The sequence below is a fragment of the Lotus japonicus genome, chromosome 1, assembly GCF_012489685.1.
Source record: "Lotus japonicus ecotype B-129 chromosome 1, LjGifu_v1.2".
Taxonomy (NCBI): Eukaryota; Viridiplantae; Streptophyta; class Magnoliopsida; order Fabales; family Fabaceae; genus Lotus; species Lotus japonicus.
Genome location: NC_080041.1, coordinates 53,972,314 through 53,995,004, shown reverse-complemented (window position 1 = coordinate 53,995,004; position 22,691 = coordinate 53,972,314). Strand labels below are relative to the sequence as shown.

Here is a 22,691-nt window from a genome sequence, read left to right as displayed (position 1 = left end):
GATCGCGATTGTAGGTGTTGCGGTTGCGGGCATCGCAGTGTTGTTGTTGTTGGTGCGTAAATAGCGTGTTGCAATGGCAAATATGTCACATTCTCAATTAAACACACCCAACCCAAACATCGTTTGTATATATAATTTGATTTAAACTTAAGATTTACTTTAAAAACTCAAATATGATGTGTATCAGACGGATGCTAAAGAGAGTCTTAACACATTAAAAATTACACTCTTGGGGAAAATTGGATCTGCCCAAAATTGAGTCTTGTAAACGTTTATGTTTTGATACAATTATGAAAACCTGATTCTAGAAAGAGAATTTTATTTGGTAATTTGAAGTAGAATTGTTTTTGAGTGTGTAATGACCAAAATTATATGATTATCATTATACATAGTTTGGGCAAAAAAAATCTTGAATTAATTGATTGCAGAAATATATTGCAGATATGATCATCCCATAAATATATTTCACTAATGAATATAAATTTACTTATGAAAATTACAAAAATTAAAATGAGTAACATAAAAATAAAATAAAAAGAACACATGGAATGTGGAAATTTGAATGGTTGCATGGAAGCCAGGTGGGGTAGAGGGAGTGTGCTCATCATTCCACCACTACCACTTGGATGGTGTTGTCCTCTTTGTAATTAGTTTTCGGTTTTCTATGGTTCTGTTTTTCTGTCCTGCCTCTTCTCTGTTCCTATTTTTTTTCCTTTTGGTCTTGTTTTGCTTGTAATACTTTGTACTTTTAGCAAAACAACTTTAGCTTACCCAAAAAAACTCGTTACAGTTCTTTTCCTTTTTTGTTGTTGACGGTGGTAAGACAAATTAATGAACATGAGATCAGAGTCGTTCAGGGAGAAAAATGAAAACAAGTCATGGTAAGTTCCAAGTCCAATTACAATCTACATTGATGTTCAACAACATTGCAATCCACTGAAACAGAATCGAGCACTCAGAGTTCCCCAAATCAAATTGAAGAATAAAGCAACAAATAAGGGAAGGAACGGGTTGGAAAGAACCCATTCGGATTGCCCTTTTTCCTTTTTTTTTGGGCCCAAAATATGATCATGGGCCAAAGAAAATTATTATTTTTTTGGCCAGAGCCTGGGCACAGGCCCAGGGTGGCCGGGCGGTGCATCCGCCTCTGCTTGTGGCAACAGGGTAGGATCTAGTAACTGATTGCCATGCATTAACTCCATTCTTTGTTACAGTCGCTATAAATAACTGGGCTTCTTCCTCCCTTCAACAGTAACTCCTTCAAAGCCTTTTTCCTGTTCTGCAATCTTTAATTCATCTCTTAGATTTGCACCAATGACTTCCACTCGTGTTCTTCTTAACAGGTTACGTTTATTGGCCTTTGATGAAGACCTCTTCCTCTCCTTATCTTCCTCTCGAGCTGAGGAACTCACACAACTTGTCAACCAACTGCTGCAAAGGAAGTTCATCACTCCCCTGAGAGTTCCACTCCAACAATTCTTGGAGTTTCTGAGGTGGTCCCCTTGTTCGAGCGACGCAGGGAGCTTGATCTGCAGGCGTACTTTGCGAAATATCAGATCGAGGAGAAAATGGAGGAACTCGACAGACTGGAAGCTGCTCTGGACCAACTGGGCCCTGATGAGGAGGAAGAACGGAGAAGCCGGGCTCAAAATATAGTGGCCACTTATTTCGAGGAATCTAATCTTCGACTAGAGAAGTTTGCCCTTGAGGACCAGAGGGAAGCCGTGGACAATCTTCTGGCGCCTTTGAGGAGACGTTATGGCTTGCTCTGGGGGGCACCCCCTTTTTGAATTTTTTCAAATCTCTTGTAATGTCTTATTCTCAATTAATAAAACATTTAGTTTGGCCTACTTCTGTCGATATTTGCCAATTGAATTTTGATTTCGTGCAACACTGGCTTATACTCTTTCAAGTACTTTCCATTCACCGTTACACGTCGAGATTGACCTCCTATTTCTTTAATCGAATAAGCGTTGTTAGAGAGTGCGTTTTCGACTTCGAAGGGACCTTCCCAATTTGGGGCCCATTTGCCATAGCTTTTGTCTTTTTTATCCACTGGAAATATAACTTTCCAAACGTAATCACCAACAACAAAAGATCTAACTCTAACCTTTTTATTGTAAGCCTTTGCGATGCGATCCTTCTGTCTGGTCAGAACGTCTAAGGCCAATAGCCTTTCTTCGTCGAGATTAACTAATTCGTCAAGCATCATATTCCAATAATCTTCGCTAGGGATCTCTTCTTGTCTTTGAATTTTGCAAGACTATAAATACACTTCTGCCGGCAGCACTGCTTCCTGACCATATGCTAGTCGAAATGGTGTTGCCCTCGTAGCTTCCCTAGGTGAATTTTGATAAGCCCAAAGCACTTGGCATAAGGTTTCATGCCAACTTTTGGGTTTTCGACCCACATGTTTCTTGATCAGACTGATCAAGGTTTTATTGGCGGCTTCCACTTGGCCATTTGCTTGGGCATAATAAGGGGTTGATGTTAGGAGTTTTATGCCCCAAGACTCCGCGAAAGATGCCACTTTTCGACCTACAAATACGGTACCTTGGTCGGTGGTAAGTGACTCAGGCAAGCCAAAACGATATACGATGTGATTCTGTATAAAATCGATCATTGTATCTTGGGTAACATTTTGTAAAGGAATGACTTCTACCGACTTAGTGAAATAGTCTATCGCCACTATTATGTACTTGTGTTGTCTCGATGAAGATGGGTTGATCTCACCAATTAAATCCAAAGCCCACCCTCTGAATGGCCATGGCTGGATTATTGAGTGCAACTCACTGGCTGGTACGTGTTGGATCCCTGCATGCCTTTGACAATATTGACACCCTTTTGCGTATTCGATGCAGTCCTTCATGATAGTGGGCCAATACATCCCTTGTCGAAATAATATCCACTTCATTTTGACTCCTGCTTGATGAGCACCGCATAAACCATCATGCACAACTGAAATTGCTACAAATGCATCACCCTCGCTTAAACATTTCAACAATGTACCATGTGCATTTTTCTTAAACAACTCATTGCCTATAATGCAATAGCTTAAAGCCTTGTACTTGACCTTCCTGTCAGTTGTTCCTATAGGGTTTTGTAAGTAATCGACAATTGGCTTCCTCCAATCATTGGGTGCCATATTATCTATAGTTAAGATGTCGAGATCGGAAGGATTCAACTTTTCTTTGACCTCGATTAATCTTTTCAACCTATCTTTATCTACCATGTACCAAGAGGCGATTTGTGCCAATTCATTGGCTTCTTGGTTATCAATTCTGGGTACGTGGCTAACCCCAGCTTCGTCGAATTTAGTCAATAAGCTTGTTGCTTTCACGTAATATTTCGCCAGGTTCTCGCTAACACATTTATACTCCTTGGTAAGTTGTTTTATTACCAGTTCAGAGTCGCCTTTTACAGCAACGTTTCTGGCTCCTAAAGCCAATAAGATCTCGAGGCCAGAGATCAAAGCATCATACTCAGTTTCGTTATTAGAGCAATTCTCTCGAATCCTAAACATGAACTTAGTGGGGATGCCTCGTGGGGATGTTATGAACATTCCAATCCCTGATCCTTTCTTATGGCTTGAGCCATCAAAAAACAGTTTCCAGGGTTGAATTCCTACGTAAGTTATAATTTCTTTAGGCAGAGTGTGTTCCACCAAGAAATCTGCTACTACTTGTCCCTTGACGGCTTTCAAAGGGACATAAGTAAGTGAATATTCGGTTTTGGCTAAAGCCCATTTACCAATTCGACTATGCAAGATGGGTTTGGATAACATGTGCTTTATTATGTCATAATGAGAAAAAACCATTACATCAATTGGCTTTATATAATATTTCAACTTCATAAAAGAGAAATACAAACATAAACACAGTTTCTCGATTATGGTGTATCGAGTTTCCGCATCGTTCAAAACGTGACTTAAATAAAATATGGCTCTCTCGATGCCATTTTCATCCTCTTGAGCTAGCATGCTTCCAATGGTTTCATCTGTAGCTGAGATGTACAACCTTATTGGCTTTCCTTTTATAGGTGGAATCATTAGTGGAGGACTTGACAAGTATTTCTTAAGCTCGTCGAAAGCCTTCTGGTGCTCTGCTTGTCACCGGAATGTTTCTTCCTTCTTGAGTCGAAGAAGCGAGGAAAATGCCTTGGTCTTCTCACTAAGGTTGACAATGAATCTTCTGAGGAAGTTGATTTTTCCCAGCTGGGACTGCAGCTGCTTCTTGCTGGTTGGTGGACTTGTGTCGAGAATAGCTTTGGCTTTGTTCTTGTTGATTTCGATGCCCTTTTTGTGCACCACAAAGCCCAAAAAATCACCTGCAATCACACCAAAAGCACATTTGAGGGGGTTCATTTTTAAACCATGTTTCCTCATCCTCTCAAAGGATTTTCTTAAATGCAATAGATGGTCATCCCTTGATGGAGATTTCACCACTATGTCATCAATATAAACCTGCATAAAAGTTTCAATGAAGTCATGGAAAATGGTATTCATTACCCTTTGGTAGGTCGCGCCAGCGTTTTTCAAACCAAATGGCATGACCACCCACTCATATGTCCCCAAGGCACCAAGACATCGAAAAGCTATTTTCGACACATCTTCTTTCGCGATGAAAATCTGGTTATAGCCGGAATAACCATCTAGCAAACTTATGTACTCATGACCAGCCGCTGAATCGACCATCATCTCTGCAATGGGCATGTGATATTCATCCTTAGGAGTGGCAGCATTTAAATCCCGAAAATCAATACAAACCCTCATTTTGCCATTCTTTTTAATCACAGGGACCACGTTGGCTAGCCAGTCGACATATTTGGCTGTCCTAATGAACTTGCACCTGAGGAGCCTTTCAATTTCTTCTTTAATCTTTACCAGGACATCTGGATGAAATCTTCTGGGCAACTGCTTCACTGGTTTCTTGTCTTTCTTGATTGGTAGTTGTAACTCCACCAATTCTCGACTGAGTCCAGGCATTTCATCATAATCCCAAGCAAAACAATCCGTAAACTCCTTGAGTAAGTCGACCATCATATCTTTGACTTCTGGGTCAATGAGAGAACTGATGTAGGTTGGCCTCTTTTTCGATCTATCACCCAAATCCACTTCCTCCAAGGGGTCTTGTGCCTCCATCTTCTCGGTGACATCTATCAATAGTTTTTCGAAGCCTAATGGGTCGTCATCATAGATGCAATCCAGCCTTAGATTGCGAAGATCTTCTATGTCTTCGACGCCTTGTTTATCTTCTAAGCACAAGTTATCTTCTATTATCGTTGCCTCATCCTGAGTCGACATCTCGACGGGCAAGATTGAAGTATCAATCACTCCTTTATTGGTTGCATCTTCAGCCATTCCGTCGGCCTCTAGAGTCGTTTTTATCTTGTTTTCGGCCGCGTAAGCCGAAATTCGAGCCAAGCTCGAATTAATCATCATTTTTGTGGTTTTGCCACTCCTTAGTGGCATCCTCATCTTCCTCACTCTGCCATCCATTCTTGGCATCTGCTTTGCAGAACTCATTGAGGTGCAGTCCTCGAATGGGATCTAAAGTAAGGATTAAAATACTGGTTGGCCACTATGTCTAGAGGAGAAATTGTGGCCAAATTCTTTTCAAAGTTTTTCTTATCGACATAACCTGCTTCCGCCAGGTAGTAGCTTTGGTCTGCTTGCACAATCTCGACTATGCCATCTGCTTTCCAGATGGAGATCCTTTGGTGCAAAGTAGAAGGTACTGCCCCGACACCATGGATCCACTCCCTTCCCAGTAGCAAGTTGTAATTGGCCTTGGAAGGCACAACAATGAAGAGGGTTGATCTGCCTACTGTCCCCACAGTTATGTTTAGCATGATTGCCCCCCCCATGGAGGTACTCGTTTTCCCTTCGTAATCTGATAAAACCATGTCGTGTGGAATCAGGTCTGCCTCAGTTTTACCCAGCTTCTTAAGCATGAACCTGGGCATAAGGTTAATTGCAGCTCCACCATCAACTAGAACCTTGTTGACCCCCTTTTCCTCAACTTTGGCCCATACGAACAAGGGCTTCAAATGGCTTTTCATATGTTATGAGGGTCTCTGAAAAAAAGCTCTTTCATCTTCAATTGCTCCCTTCTGCATCACATAGTAGCACAAGGGATTGTCATCAGCTTCCTCTTCGACATAATAATCCTCGTCGCCCTCAGTGACTTCGGATATCCTATCGAAATTAGTAGGTAAGATGGATACTACATAGATAATGTTGAGGTCCTCCCCATCGCTGTCGTCGAAATCCTCCAGCATGTCTTCATCCTCATCTTCAGCTACCACCTTTGCTTTGTCTTTGACGGGATTTGGCATAGTCATTCCCTGCTTAATGGCGTGATCAAGTTGATTGATGATCGATGCCACACTTGGTTTGTCATCTGGACTGTCTTCTGGCTTTATGCCCCAAAGCAACGGAATTTACCACCCCTCCCTCTTTCAGTTTTCCTTTTTCTCAGGAAACGTCGAAATTGAGTTCTGGTCATCTGCTCTAGAGCATAATAATTCTTTGAGCCATAAGAGTAATTTCGTGACACCTACGAATTATTGACGTAGGAAGAACCTTGACCTATGTCAATCTTTTGCCACTTCTGATGTGGCTTTGGCTTTGGAGGTGCTGGCCTGAACCATTGGTTCTTGGGCAAACCAGCGTCAGGGACATAGGACTTGTCCTTTTCTCTCAGACTTTGGCCTTTTCGACCATGATGTTCTTGGGAAGACTCCGCTAGCTCCTCATGGGGGTACTTGAGTCTTCTGGCAACAGGCACCTTTCTTTGGTAGTGTTTCTTCATCTCAGAATCTTGATAAGCCTTAGCTGCTGACTTATCGAACACAGCGCTGCATCTAGGGCACAACATAACTTCTTTATCTCCATCTTTGCTTCGAGATAAAAATTCGACAAGAGTCTCTCCAGCTTTAGGATAAACTTCGTATAGGCTCGCCTCTTGTTCAATTCCTGGTTCCTCGACTGCCAAACCTTTGGCCTCCGGTTCCCCGAGTGTTAATCCCAAGTCGAGTCTTTCAGATATGTCAACCATGCAAATTCGGAGAGGCTCCACATAGTTGGCTTCAGCTGCTTGCAATGGATCAGAGTCGATCTTCATCTGGCTTTTGGCCTTCTCATCATACTTGAGCCTTCCAGAATCCAATGCTCCCTGAACAATATCCCTGAAACGAACACATTGTGAGGTCCAATGACCAAAAAAGTTATGATATTTGCAATACTTTTTCCCCTTCTTCTGTTCAAGAAAAGGTAGTTTTTGATCTTTAGGGACCACAATTAAACCATCAGACACAAGTATATCATAAATTGCATCACATTTGGTTACATCAAAATTATAAGTTTTCACAGCAGGGGTGCTATCCTTAGGAGATTCCTCTCCAGACTTGTTTTCATAAGGTTTTAATGCCTTACAAACATAGGGATCTCCTGGCTGGAGTTCAGCCAAGTTGATATTGTTAATATCAACATCAGAAGAGATCTCACGATAAACGCATGGACTTCGACACACTGGTTCGGTGTCGATATATGCTACTTTCTCCTTCTTAGGCCACTTGTTAGTAGTCTTAGCCTTCTCATCGGACTTTTCAGCTTTCAACAACTCGACATGCCTTACTCTGTCTGCAAGTTGTGACATATCTCGAATATATTGCGTGTCTAGTTTCTTCCTAATGGAATAATCTAAGCCACCTGAGGCCAAGATAACTAGCTCGTGCTCTGGAACATGAGTGAAGCATTGAGATTTTAGCATCATGAACCTGTTCAGATAATCGTCGATGGACTCAGCCGTTTTTCTCTTGACACTTGCCAGATCCTTCAGGCTCACCTTACATTCTCCCCTAAAGAATTGCTCATGGAAGATCCTTTCCAATTGGCCCCAAGTGTGAACTGACCTTGGGGCAAGGGTTGTGAACCATGTGAATGTGTTCTTAGTCAGGGAGCTGGGGAAGTATTTCATCTTCAAGTTTTCATTGATAGCTAAGTCCCAAGCTTCAATTTGGTACCTAGCTACATGTTCAACAATAGACTCTCCAGAATCTCCTGAGAATTTGGTAAACTTAGGGACTTTCCATCCTCGAGGAAGCTCTGCTTCGAGAACCTCTTCAGTAAAGGCTGAGACAAAATGGGGTCTATTCGCAATACCCACATTAACCCATGTTGGTTTAACAATTTTTCGACGACGGCTGCAAAATTTTGCTGCCCCCCAGCGTTCTGGTGTCGAATTCTCACCAAAAATCCATCAGCGTGTTCGTTCATGTTCACCATGTACAGGTTTTGGGGTTGTTGTTGCACTCCTTCATTTTCCCCAAACAAAGGGTCTTGCCCCATGTTTTGAAGTGGTGGCACCGGGCCACGTGCAGGAACTGCGACGGGCGGGATTGGGTTAATCCTTGGCAAAGGTGCAACTTCGACTTGGGCTCCTAAGACCGTAGCCAGACGCCCCATTGGTTGGGCTAGTTGTTGATTATTAGCATTAGTATTTTGGATCAAAGGGTTAATAATCTCCCCCATATGTCGAGATAGCATATTAACCATTTCATGGTTGCTATCATCGACTTGTTGCCTGATGGCTTGAAGTGAACCCGAGTTCATGCCTGTAGACAAGTAAGTCTGCGAACTAGGCCCCGTGGTAAAGCCAGGAGGGCTAACACGACTCCCTAAGTTCAACATTGTCCCATTTGCCCCAAAAGGGGGTACTCCAAAGGGAAGGACATTCTCAGAAAACGTCAAATAATTTCCTTGCAAGCCCTGCATCATGGATGTAGGCATGCCAAAAGGCATGTCTCTCGCGGGCAGAGAGACATTTGGCATGAACGGAGTTTGGGGCACGTTGGTCACCCCTCTTGTCACAGTTGGGGGCGTTATTGCCTGAACTGACGTTGAAATGGGCATTTCTGCCACAGCAGACACCGCTATACTCTGGGTTGGCATGGTAGTACCAGAACTCATCCCAGAGGATATTTCTTCATTGTTGTTACCACCGTTTCCACCAAGACTACTTTGATTGACTACGTTAGATCCCTGGGGGGAAGTTCTACCTCGATTGCTCGCCATACTTACAGTCTTACCACTTCTCAAGTGCATATAAGAAACAAAACACGCAAGCAAGTAGCAGGTAACAGGTAGCATGCACTAAACAAAACACACAAAACACTTCTGTAAAACATAGTTCTCATAAAAATGGTCCCACCAGGTGTGCCAATTTGTTTACAGTGATATTTGGTAAACAAACATTCTCCAATGTCGACTGGAAAAAGTTTAAGATTAGGGGTTCTTTTGGGAAAACGTCTTGCCAAAGTGTTGTGTGCAAAGGGTGTTTTCGACAAACAAGAGTGAACGAGTTAATTTGCAAAGAAAACAAGTAATTTATAAAGACCGGAAACTGAATTTCATTAATCAAAGTGCAAAGTACAGGAAATGTAAATTGAAAAATAAAGGGAAATTACATCAAATGAGAAATTGACAGGAAAATGAATAAAACAACAAGTTTGAAAGCATTAAATGCAGGGATTGTAAATGGCTGGTTCTGCAACATACTCCTTCATCATCATGTTAGGCTCTTAAAGTCTCTTTGATGCGGACATGTGAGCTTTTTAGTGAGTTTTTAGAGTTGAGTTGGGAACTCTTTTTCTAAATGATCTTCTCATATTTATAGTGCTTCATTGCTTCACATGTCCTTGTCGGTTTTTTCCTCTGCCGGATGGGTTAGTGGGCTTGATACCCCACGATCTCATACTTTCTCCAGAAGCTTCTTGCATCGTGGGAATGGGCATGCATCTCAACCGCTTGCCTGCATCGTGGGTGGCCTGCGTCGTGGAGGGAGGCACGCGTTCTTAACCGTTTCCTTGCATCGTGGGTGAGTGCACGTGTTCTTAACTACCCACCTCTTTCGTAACTGCTCTAAGTGTTGTGGTTGTCGTGTTCCATGATTAACCCAACTTGTCAATTTAACTTGGTATTTTTCCTGGCTTTCTTTTGCAAGATTTCGACAAATATCGACAACCCTTCCATTGCTTGTTCTGCGTCGACAAACCTCACTAGGTAAAATTTTGGATTAACACACGCCTTGATTTGGCTTAAGGTGCTACAACAAGCACACAAAAAAAAATCATTTTTTGTCTCTCTCATTTCGTGTGACCTATACATGCGGAGGAGACACGCATATGCAGAGTGTTGACTAAGATCACAACAAGCATGAATAAAGTGAAGCACGGACACAATAATAGAAAATAGAAAATCTAATCCAAAGCGAAAGAAAATCATCGAATCCCATCAATCGTGTTGATACTTACTGACATGTTCAAGGAACAATTGATGAAGCTCAACTACCCAAATAAGTGTTAACTTCTTTTACAATAATGATTCATGAACATTGATACAGTAACAACACCGTGAAACACCGTTCACATGTGGCAATTGTGCTGAGTCAACTTGTACGTGGAGGGGCTAGGAAATAAAATGTAAGAATTGAGGGACTGAATGTGTAATTTGAAGGAAGGTTAGAAATTTTGGGGATTTTCAACGGGAGCGTTTTTTTTATAAGCGATTTTCAACGGGAGCGTGTGAAGCGTGTTCGCGAGAGAGGAGAAGAAACACAAACACCTAAAATTTGAAATCCCTAATTTTGGTTTGGGATTTTGAGTTTCAAATCCCGCTGAAAATTCCCAAAATTTCTAACCTTCCTCCAAATTACACATTCTGTAACACCCCGATTTCCAGGTGTCACTTTAATAACCAAAAATAAACTTTACGCGGAAAACAGGTAATTTTTTTTTTTATTGTTTCCTTTTAATAAAAGCAATAAAGAAATAAAGACAAAGCCCAACAACTAAACTAACCGATAAACAACATATACAAAGGTACAGCCTCTGCTGCACTATCCCGTCACGCGCACACGCAGTGACTCCAAGGTAGCGTGCCCGTAGGCGAATATATACAAACCAGAACTGTACGCAAAAGCATCAAATATACCACTATCCAAGAGAAAGTCGGCCTCAAAATGGCCTCAACCCAAGACCCCTATAGTCCGACAGACTCTCTGTGATCCTCAGCAAGAGAACCACACAAAAAGCCATATATCGGGAACCTACCCGGTCCCAAAAGTAAGACGAATCAGAGCTATGACAGTGACAACCAACTCAAAAGACTCTAACCACCCATATCCCACACTACTATTATCGACTCTCCCTCGATCAGCCATGAAGTCCGGGTCCTCGTCGAAAGCTTCAGTAATAGACATTTCGCTCCGGGTCTTTCCCGCACAACGAATCATCACGAACCGGCTGACAGACGCCTGGCAGCAGGCCGACCGCCCAAACACAAACATACAAACAAAGCCAAGGTGCTAGGGTCAACTTACAGAATACAATAGATATACAATCAACATGCGATAAAGGGGGTATATATATATATGTTGTATATATACATATAAGTTATGTATTGTATCAACTCCCTAATACAATTCAATCATCAAAACACATAACGATGTTTATCAACATCAAATCATCAATATCTCAACAGATATAGTTAGAGTGCATGATATGTCAATGCAACGTCAATTAAGAAGGTTCCGGAAGAAATAGGCTGGGCACGATCGAGTCGGTCCTAGCACTAGCATTGTGCCGACCATAACTCTCGGGTGTCACTTACAACCTTGACATAGTCGGATCAGTCCTAACCCTGCGGGTCGACTTTTCCCTCCAACGAATGCCCGAGTTACCCGAAGGCATGCTGTACCTGAAGGTATATACTGTACCCGAAGGTATATAGATATACTATACCCGAAGGATATACTGTACCCGAAGGTATATACTGTACCCGAAGGTATATAGATATACTGTACCCGAAGGTATATATTGTACCCGAAGGTATATAGATATACTGTACCCGAAGGTATATACTGTACCCGAAGGTATATAGATATACTGTACCCGAAGGTATATAGATATACTGTACCCAAAGGTATATACTGTACCCGAAGGTATATAGATATACTGTACCCGAAGGTATATACTGTACCCGAAGGTATATAGATATACTGTACCCGAAGGTATATACTGTACCCGAAGGTATATAGATATACTGTACCCGAAGGTATATAGATATACTGTACCCGAAGGTATATACTGTACCCGAAGGTATATAGATATACTGTACCCGAAGGTATATACTGTACCCGAAGGTATATAGATATACTGTACCCGAAGGTATATGTCGATTCGGCGACAAAAGACAATTAATTATGAAAGGAGTGCGATCACCCTTGATGACTTCTTGAGTCATCTGACTCATCAAATCTCGATGGTCAAAAACTGCTCCGACCCAAACTCAAAACAACCCAAGAGTTAGTGTCGGTCTATACAACACAACTCCACCAACAAGATTACACGAGGGTCTAGTGTCGGTCAATACAACACAGCCCAAACAACAAGATCACTAGGTGTCGGTCAATACAACACGGCTTCACAACACTCCCCAAGAGTACTAACGTACTCAGTGACTTTCAATCATCACCATAGCTCACCTTAGTGGCTTTCCCAATTCCGATAACTCTCCAAACCCACAACAAAGGTCGACTTTTCCCCGCCTTTCGTAAATATTTTTCCCCTTCAGTTCTCCTATGCTTAAACGTTAATAAAAATGATTTCAATTCAAATTAGTCAAATTATGAGTTTATTTCTCAAAGTCTAAGTTTCCCAAGTCTTTATTTTTCGAAAGCTCTATCATTCTAAGTTTCCAAAAATCAACCACCCAAAATACATTTCCCGGGGAAAGTCTAGGAATTCCAACGAATCCCAACAAATGGCTAAGTCTCAAACCCCACATTCGGACTTGCCTAGGGTTGTTCATCCAACCCGAAATGTCAAAGATCACCAGGTCAATGAACCTCCACTCCGAAGTTGCGTCAAAACGCTCAATTCAACACATCATCAATATCATAATTATGAAAACAATCATAACAATAAATCATCATCATAAACAACATCAGATAAAGCATAAGTCGAATTTATCGACGCCTATCATGCAATCATAGCTAAATATAGCAAGTTGCCCTAACCTCGAGCTGTTCCAGCTTCGCAAACAAAGTTCTCCTCAAACAATTGCTCTGAGTATTCCAAAGTTCCTTCAACTGAACCTCGGAGGAAAACAAAGCAGAAACCAAACAAAATCGATTAGTTCGATCGCAAAACAATACATAAACGATAGACAAAGCATTAAAGCTTCAGAATACGACAATCGGGTACGAAAGGACAAGTTTTCGAAAACGAAAAACTCCCCCCCCCCTAGGAAATAGCCCACGGCCATAAGGAGAAAAGGGCTTCGGCTCTTTTTCTTCGATCAAATCAATTCACAAGGTAGTTTTAGGGTAAAACTAAGGCAAAGAAACTGTCGGAACAATTTTCGGACAATCGGGCCGAAATACAACTATCCAGGGGCATTTTGGTCCAAAATAAAGGCTCAAAACTTCAAAGTTATCAGTTCTGAAAACAAATTTGACAGCAATGATCCTCATGACATCCGTGACAACAAATCCTAAAGGCACGAAGTCAGATTAAGTCTTTTCGACAATAAAGTTTCGAAATGTGAGACAAAAAGGGTTTTGAAACAGTTTTTCAGATCCTGGACAACTGGATCACAATCAGCGTTTACTGACAGAGGTTTTAGACTCAGGGGAACGTAAGGAACATAACCCAACCAAGAAATCGAAGAAATCGAACCATTTTAGAAAAAGCTCAAAACTGTGAGCACAGAAACGACTTTAGAAACGCAACAGAAACAACAATCAGAGGTAGGAATCGTGTTAGTTACCTCGATACCTAGAAGTAGGGACGAACTGCGCGAAGATTGGTCAAGTTTTCGCGAAAATCTCCTCCCCCCTTGCTCTCCACGAAATTCAGCCACAATAGGAAGAAAATGAAGGAATTTTTGCTTTTTGAGCTATTTATAGGCAGGCGAAATCGCGGGAAAATGAAAATTTCGCGATTCCGATTTTTGCAGCACGATCACCGTGGAATTCTAAAAGAGATTCTGACGTCAGAATTCCAGAACTCAAAACAAATATCTAAGATTTAGGAAAAACGATATCCAAAACGCCAAAAGCGGTGTAAGTTAGTCTGTCCCGAAAAACTACTTTTTGCTGTGATGCTCAGACGACAAAACTTCCAACAGAAGAAAGATTGGAAATGTCGAAACAAGTCTGGCAGCGCGGACGGAATCTTCGTTAGAAGTCCCGAATAGAAAAAGTCTTCATCCTTCGCTCAAAACTAAGGTTTCGAAGCAAAGAAATTAGCGTCGGCGGACATCCGAAAAGTAAATACTATCGTGCGTACAGTCCAGAGTTCCGAAATGAAATGCTGGTCGAAGGAAAAATAAAGAGAATCTTTAAATTTTCCAAGAATTCGAAATATCGCCTAAACATTGCTTTAAAAGCGAAATTAGCCTATTCTGGACATGCTCGCCATAAGGCAGGTGTGCAGACGACTCGCACTAGCTCCGAAAGAAACAACGCCACATTCCTCGAGCAATTCCTGAACTTTCTTCTTCATTAATCTTTCTCAAATATCAAACTCCTGTCACACTTACACTGATTCCACGCGTGAGTCGGAAATTAACTTGTTCCGAAAATCCGGGTCTTACAATACTCCCCTCCAAAAAGAAAGTTTCGTCCTCGAAACTCAGAGTTCTGAGAAAATTCCGAAATACAGTTCCTTGATCTGGTCTTCCAATTCCCATGTAGCATTGCCCGTGTCATTGTTCCTCATAACCTTTACTTAAGCAAGCTGTTTTCCCCTTAACTGTTTCACTCTTCTATCCCCACTGCTAACTGTCGGTGTCTCAAAAGACAAACCATCATTCAACTTCATGTCGTCTGGCTCGATCACTTGCGTCGGATCTCTGCTTGAAATGATACCGGTTGGCACTCCGTGCAGTCGCTCAATCTTAGCCACTTGTTTTTTTTTTTACTGTCGGTCATCCGAAATCCTTCTTAAACTCGGTGCCTCTCTGTCATCTCAAAGTAGATACTCAACTTGTCCTCGTGATCTTCATCTACAGTCCAAAACTCCACTTGTTCGTTCGATAACTCCTAGACGAATCCTCCCCCTTGGAAACCGCTAGTCCATTAAAACACCTCTAACTTCGTAACTATCTTTACACACACCAAGAAATCACACTTCTACTTAGTCACTATTCGAATTAAAGCTCGACTTATGTCCTTATTTCTTGTCCTTCACTAATCTTATCCCCTTCAACATCAATTTATCAACAACTTATAAGATAATCCTCCTCTTAATACCTAACAATCCATTATTATCGTCTTCTTCCTCAAAACTTCCCTCACTCAAACCTATTTACACTTACTGAAATCCCTAACACTTCGCACAAATCGAGACTTATCCTCTAGAAGATTAAATCATAACTATACCTCAAGGGACTTAACTAGCCATTTTATCATCCGATCCTTCAACATTCTGAGATTTAACTGTTATCGTAGCCGCTAACACCACTAAATCTCTTATGTGTACATGAATCTCAGCTCACTAGGTCAACCTTAGCCCTAGGATTCTCATTCAACTTTAGTAAAATTCACTTGTTACCCGTAATATGCATCATCAAAATCCATAACAAAGTCCCATTGACTCTTATACTCTACGAAACTCGTCAAAATATAACAACCTCAGGTATTCATCTTAATACTAACACCTTCCTTTTTGTGACTCAATCACCATCTCGTCAATCAACTTCTTAATCTCTCAATCAAATTCTGACAACCTTCGAGTCTTACACACCTTAGACAGACATTCATAGATTTAAAACCTAAACCTTCACCAAGTTTGGTCCTCTAGTGACCTTTAATACTTCAATACTTCTTAAATGAATATCCGTTTCTTAAAAACTATAACTCCTTCACTTACCCAAACGACCTGACCAGTGGCGTCATGCTTTCACATTCACAACTTATTATGCTAACATCATTCAAATCTTGTCACATGGTCATTATGTCCGCAACCTCATAATCAACATCAATCGATCACCAACCTTAACACTCCACACAACCCAGAATTCCTTTACTTCAAGATCTCTCTTATATTATACCTCAATGGTCTTAACCCGAAGCTCACCTTCAGGTCTTCAATCTTCTAAGATTCAACTCCTATTGTCACACCTACAACCATAAGATCTCCTATTCGTACGCGATTCTCGACTCTCAAGATTCAATCTTAACCCTAAGATTTCAATCCAACTTAGTAAATCTCACTTAGTAATCTTAGCATATTTCTTTGGAATCCATATCAACAACCTCAAGTATTCAACTTATGCTAAAACTTTCTTTCTCCAACTTAATCATTAATTCAACACTTTTCAAGCGAAAATTCATCTCTTAAGACTATAATGTCTCCACATATTAATCCAACGCTTAGCAAAACTTTTTCCTCGAACTCGACTATAACAATCTAGTTCAGAGTTAATTCTTCTCAATCTCGCTACCATCAAGTTATCATCTAAAACCTGATTACATTCAACTTATTTAGTCTCTAACAATTCCACTCAGTAATCACATAACCTATGACTTCATAACTTCCGAGAAACTACTTAATACTTTTCCGGCATTAAACCTCTTGACTTAGTCTACCTCTACTTGGAGTAATCACACGAACTAACCAATCAATGTCTATACGACACTCATCGAATTCCAAAGATTTAAATCTTAATCTTTCACAATCAAGTGCTTAACACGAACTTTCCTCCCAAATCCGACTAATCCTCAATCAATTCAAATTCATCTTACACATCCTTCTATCAAAGTCCATAACCAGCTGTGATTCCGAATATCACCCCCTCAATATTAGGTTGATCAGGCCTAATACATCGAAGGTGGAAATTTAGAAAAACCCACTGGAACAGTCAATGAGTTCCTATCCTCCAGTAGTCACAAATATCCTGATACTAAATCCTTTAAGGATCCCGCTACGGAACTACACACCCTCAACATAACACGTATACTACCCATACGGAATCTCCCTAAGATTCGTTCTTCAACTACTAGCTTCCTCATAAACGCATCGGTGGAAGACTACTTTCTAGACTTAGTGTGCTATTCCCAACCTCGTGTAACTTCTATAGTTAAATCACGAGCAACCTCGAATAAGGTCCTACATCGTTCCCACGTTCTTCCTCGTTAAACTCCTCAGCTCTTGCCCTCCTTGGCATGAATCCTTTCCTCTGGAGCAAGTTGTTTTCCTTTCCCAACATTCCCTGATGATTCGCCCCTGAGTGCCTTGCAATCTTGGGAGAAATGTCCCGGTTGGTTGCAATTGAAGCATAGACTTTCTTTGGTCTTGCAGTTCACAGCTAGATGCCCCTCTCGGTTACACTTGAAGCATCTCCGTCCAATCACTGAGCATTTGTTAGCAAAATGCCCAAACTTTCTGCAACGAAAACATGTCACTCCTTTGTCACCAACTGGCTTCCCCCCCAGTATCAGCAGTCGTCGGTTTGTACTCTCTTGAGATAAGATTTCTTCCCTCGGAACGCTGATATGGTCCCCACTTATGGTAGCTCTTCCTTCCGTTGTAGCCTTGGGAACCTGACCTCATTGGTCCCCCAGCTCCAGTTCGGTTCATTCCTCTTTGTTGATACATTGCTGTCGCCATCAGTCGTTGATGATGCTCACGTGTAGCCTCCGCCATCCGGTTAAGATCCACCATCCTATATCCCATCGAACGTCCGATTAGTACAAACCATACGGTAGCACTAGACAAACCACTCAATCCGATTGAGTAGTAACGCAAGCAATTAGAGCGAAAATCGCTCTGCAGACAATCAATTTTCACTCTTTGCAGAGTCACACAACCTAGCACAGAAGACCTATTCCCCAAAGACTCCCAAAAGACTCGACTAAGCTCTGATACCACAATGTAACACCCCGATTTCCAGGTGTCACTTTAATAACCAAAAATAAACTTTACGCGGAAAACAGGTAATTTTTTTTTTTTTATTGTTTCCTTTTAATAAAAGCAATAAAGAAATAAAGACAAAGCCCAACAACTAAACTAACCGATAAACAACATATACAAAGGTACAGCCTCTGCTGCACTATCCCGTCACGCGCACACGCAGTGACTCCAAGGTAGCGTGCCCGTAGGCGAATATATACAAACCAGAACTGTACGCAAAAGCATCAAATATACCACTATCCAAGAGAAAGTCGGCCTCAAAATGGCCTCAACCCAAGACCCCTATAGTCCGACAGACTCTCTGTGATCCTCAGCAAGAGAACCACACAAAAAGCCATATATCGGGAACCTACCCGGTCCCAAAAGTAAGACGAATCAGAGCTATGACAGTGACAACCAACTCAAAAGACTCTAACCACCCATATCCCACACTACTATTATCGACTCTCCCTCGATCAGCCATGAAGTCCGGGTCCTCGTCGAAAGCTTCAGTAATAGACATTTCGCTCCGGGTCTTTCCCGCACAACGAATCATCACGAACCGGCTGACAGACGCCTGGCAGCAGGCCGACCGCCCAAACACAAACATACAAACAAAGCCAAGGTGCTAGGGTCAACTTACAGAATACAATAGATATACAATCAACATGCGATAAAGGGGGTATATATATATGTTGTATATATACATATAAGTTATGTATTGTATCAACTCCCTAATACAATTCAATCATCAAAACACATAACGATGTTTATCAACATCAAATCATCAATATCTCAACAGATATAGTTAGAGTGCATGATATGTCAATGCAACGTCAATTAAGAAGGTTCCGGAAGAAATAGGCTGGGCACGATCGAGTCGGTCCTAGCACTAGCATTGTGCCGACCATAACCCTCGGGTGTCACTTACAACCTTGACATAGTCGGATCAGTCCTAACCCTGCGGGTCGACTTTTCCCTCCAACGAATGCCCGAGTTACCCGAAGGCATGCTGTACCCGAAGGTATATACTGTACCCGAAGGTATATAGATATACTATACCCGAAGGTATATAGATATACTGTACCCGAAGGTATATACTGTACCCGAAGGTATATAGATATACTGTACCCGAAGGTATATACTGTACCCGAAGGTATATAGATATACTGTACCCGAAGGTATATACTGTACCCGAAGGTATATAGATATACTGTACCCGAAGGTATATAGATATACTGTACCCAAAGGTATATACTGTACCCGAAGGTATATAGATATACTGTACCCGAAGGTAAATACTGTACCCGAAGGTATATAGATATACTGTACCCGAAGGTATATACTGTACCCGAAGGTATATAGATATACTGTACCCGAAGGTATATAGATATACTGTACCCAAAGGTATATACTGTACCCGAAGGTATATACTGTACCCGAAGGTATATAGATATACTGTACCCGAAGGTATATACTGTACCCGAAGGTATATAGATATACTGTACCCGAAGGTATATACTGTACCCGAAGGTATATAGATATACTGTACCCGAAGGTATATGTCGATTCGGCGACAAAAGACAATTAATTATGAAAGGAGTGCGATCACCCTTGATGACTTCTTGAGTCATCTGACTCATCAAATCTCGATGGTCAAAAACTGCTCCGACCCAAACTCAAAACAACCCAAGAGTTAGTGTCGGTCTATACAACACAACTCCACCAACAAGATTACACGAGGGTCTAGTGTCGGTCAATACAACACAGCCCAAACAACAAGATCACTAGGTGTCGGTCAATACAACACGGCTTCACAACACTCCCCAAGAGTACTAACGTACTCGGTGACTTTCAATCATCACCATAGCTCACCTTAGTGGCTTTCCCAATTCCGATAACTCTCCAAACCCACAACAAAGGTCGACTTTTCCCCGCCTTTCGTAAATATTTTTCCCCTTCAGTTCTCCTATGCTTAAACGTTAATAAAAATGATTTCAATTCAAATTAGTCAAATTATGAGTTTATTTCTCAAAGTCTAAGTTTCCCAAGTCTTTATTTTTCGAAAGCTCTATCATTCTAAGTTTCCAAAAATCAACCACCCAAAATACATTTCCCGGGGAAAGTCTAGGAATTCCAACGAATCCCAACAAATGGCTAAGTCTCAAACCCCACATTCGGACTTGCCTAGGGTTGTTCATCCAACCCGAAATGTCAAAGATCACCAGGTCAATGAACCTCCACTCCGAAGTTGCGTCAAAACGCTCAATTCAACACATCATCAATATCATAAGTTATGAAAACAATCATAACAATAAATCATCATCATAAACAACATCAGATAAAGCATAAGTCGAATTTATCGACGTCTATCATGCAATCATAGCTAAATATAGCAAGTTGCCCTAACCTCGAGCTGTTCCAGCTTCGCAAACAAAGTTCTCCTCAAACAATTGCTCTGAGTATTCCAAAGTTCCTTCAACTGAACCTCGGAGGAAAACAAAGCAGAAACCAAACAAAATCGATTAGTTCGATCGCAAAACAATACATAAACGATAGACAAAGCATTAAAGCTTCAGAATACGACAATCGGGTACGAAAGGACAAGTTTTCGAAAACGAAAAACTCCCCCCCCCCTTAGGAAATAGCCCACGGCCATAAGGAGAAAAGGGCTTCGGCTCTTTTTCTTCGATCAAATCAATTCACAAGGTAGTTTTAGGGTAAAACTAAGGCAAAGAAACTGTCGGAACAATTTTCGGACAATCGGGCCGAAATACAACTATCCAGGGGCATTTTGGTCCAAAATAAAGGCTCAAAACTTCAAAGTTATCAGTTCTGAAAACAAATTTGACAGCAATGATCCTCATGACATCCGTGACAACAAATCCTAAAGGCACGAAGTCAGATTAAGTCTTTTCGACAATAAAGTTTCGAAATGTGAGACAAAAAGGGTTTTGAAACAGTTTTTCAGATCCTGGACAACTGGATCACAATCAGCGTTTACTGACAGAGGTTTTAGACTCAGGGGAACGTAAGGAACATAACCCAACCAAGAAATCGAAGAAATCGAACCATTTTAGAAAAAGCTCAAAACTGTGAGCACAGAAACGACTTTAGAAACGCAACAGAAACAACAATCAGAGGTAGGAATCGTGTTAGTTACCTCGATACCTAGAAGTAGGGACGAACTGCGCGAAGATTGGTCAAGTTTTCGCGAAAATCTCCTCCCCCCTTGCTCTCCACGAAATTCAGCCACAATAGGAAGAAAATGAAGGAATTTTTGCTTTTTGAGCTATTTATAGGCAGGCGAAATCGCGGGAAAATGAAAATTTCGCGATTCCGATTTTTGCAGCACGATCACCGTGGAATTCTAAAAGAGATTCTGACGTCAGAATTCCAGAACTCAAAACAAATATCTAAGATTTAGGAAAAACGATATCCAAAACGCCAAAAGCGGTGTAAGTTAGTCTGTCCCGAAAAACTACTTTTTGCTGTGATGCTCAGACGACAAAACTTCCAACAGAAGAAAGATTGGAAATGTCGAAACAAGTCTGGCAGCGCGGACGGAATCTTCGTTAGAAGTCCCGAATAGAAAAAGTCTTCATCCTTCGCTCAAAACTAAGGTTTCGAAGCAAAGAAATTAGCGTCGGCGGACATCCGAAAAGTAAATACTATCGTGCGTACAGTCCAGAGTTCCGAAATGAAATGCTGGTCGAAGGAAAAATAAAGAGAATCTTTAAATTTTCCAAGAATTCGAAATATCGCCTAAACATTGCTTTAAAAGCGAAATTAGCCTATTCTGGACATGCTCGCCATAAGGCAGGTGTGCAGACGACTCGCACTAGCTCCGAAAGAAACAACGCCACATTCCTCGAGCAATTCCTGAACTTTCTTCTTCATTAATCTTTCTCAAATATCAAACTCCTGTCACACTTACACTGATTCCACGCGTGAGTCGGAAATTAACTTGTTCCGAAAATCCGGGTCTTACACATTCAGTCCCTCTATTCTTACAATTTATTTTCGGCCCTCTCCACTTACAAGCTGCCTCAGCACAATTGCCACATGTGAACGGTGTTTCACGGTGTTTTTACTGTATCAATGTTCAGGAATCATTATTGTTTTTTTGTATATACAAATGTTAGTTGTTAATTGTTACTCCCTCCGTTCCAAAACGTAGGTTGTTTTAGGTTGTGCACATTGTTTAAGAGCTCATTAATTGATAAGTTTTTTGATTAAAATACTCCTATTTAAAGTTGTGTTATATTAAGGAGAGAGAAATGTTATTATTGGTGAAGTAGATAGTGAGAGTTGTGATAGGTGAAAATTGAAGGTGGTAATTAAGAGATATAATATTAAATGAGGGTATATAAGGAAGAAAGAGAGAAAAAGGGCATTGATTTTGCAAAACAACTTATATTTTGGAATATAGTACTCCCTCCGTTTCTAAATAACTGACACTATTTCTAACTAAATTTTATTCATAATTATCTGCCACTTTACAAAGTTCAAGAGAGCATTAATTATACTTTACCAATTATACCCTTCATTTATTGGTAGTAGAAAAGTTGAAAAGTTAGAATTAATATGAGAGATAAATGATATAATAAAACAAGAACATTAATTGCTATTTCTTAATACTTTTGCAACAACCTTAAAGTGTCAGTTATTTAGGAACGGAGAGAGTATAAATTCTAAAACAACTTACATTTTGGAACGGAGAGAGTAGTAAA

General features: G+C 41.0%; 2 protein-coding genes across 2 annotated transcripts in view; one reads left to right on the top strand and one right to left on the bottom strand.

The window, feature by feature from the left end:
* Nucleotides 1-5,520: 5,520 nt before the first annotated feature.
* On the bottom strand, nucleotides 5,521-6,060 carry LOC130738310 (uncharacterized). Its single transcript, XM_057590285.1, has one exon. The coding sequence runs from the start codon at nucleotides 6,058-6,060 to the stop codon at nucleotides 5,521-5,523; it is 540 nt and encodes a 179-aa protein (XP_057446268.1).
* A 3,142-nt stretch (nucleotides 6,061-9,202) lies between these two features.
* The window catches only part of LOC130738301 (uncharacterized), a 16,613-nt gene continuing 3,124 nt past the window's right edge, over nucleotides 9,203-22,691 (top strand). Inside the window, exon 1 of the mRNA XM_057590277.1 lies at nucleotides 9,203-9,215. Coding sequence (XP_057446260.1) covers nucleotides 9,203-9,215 — 13 coding nt within the window. The remainder of the gene's footprint in view (nucleotides 9,216-22,691) is intronic.

Coding starts and splice junctions, on each gene's coding strand:
- LOC130738310 (XM_057590285.1), bottom strand. CDS start 6,060: ATGAAAAGCCATTTGAAGCCCTTGTTCGTATGGGCCAAAGTTGAGGAA.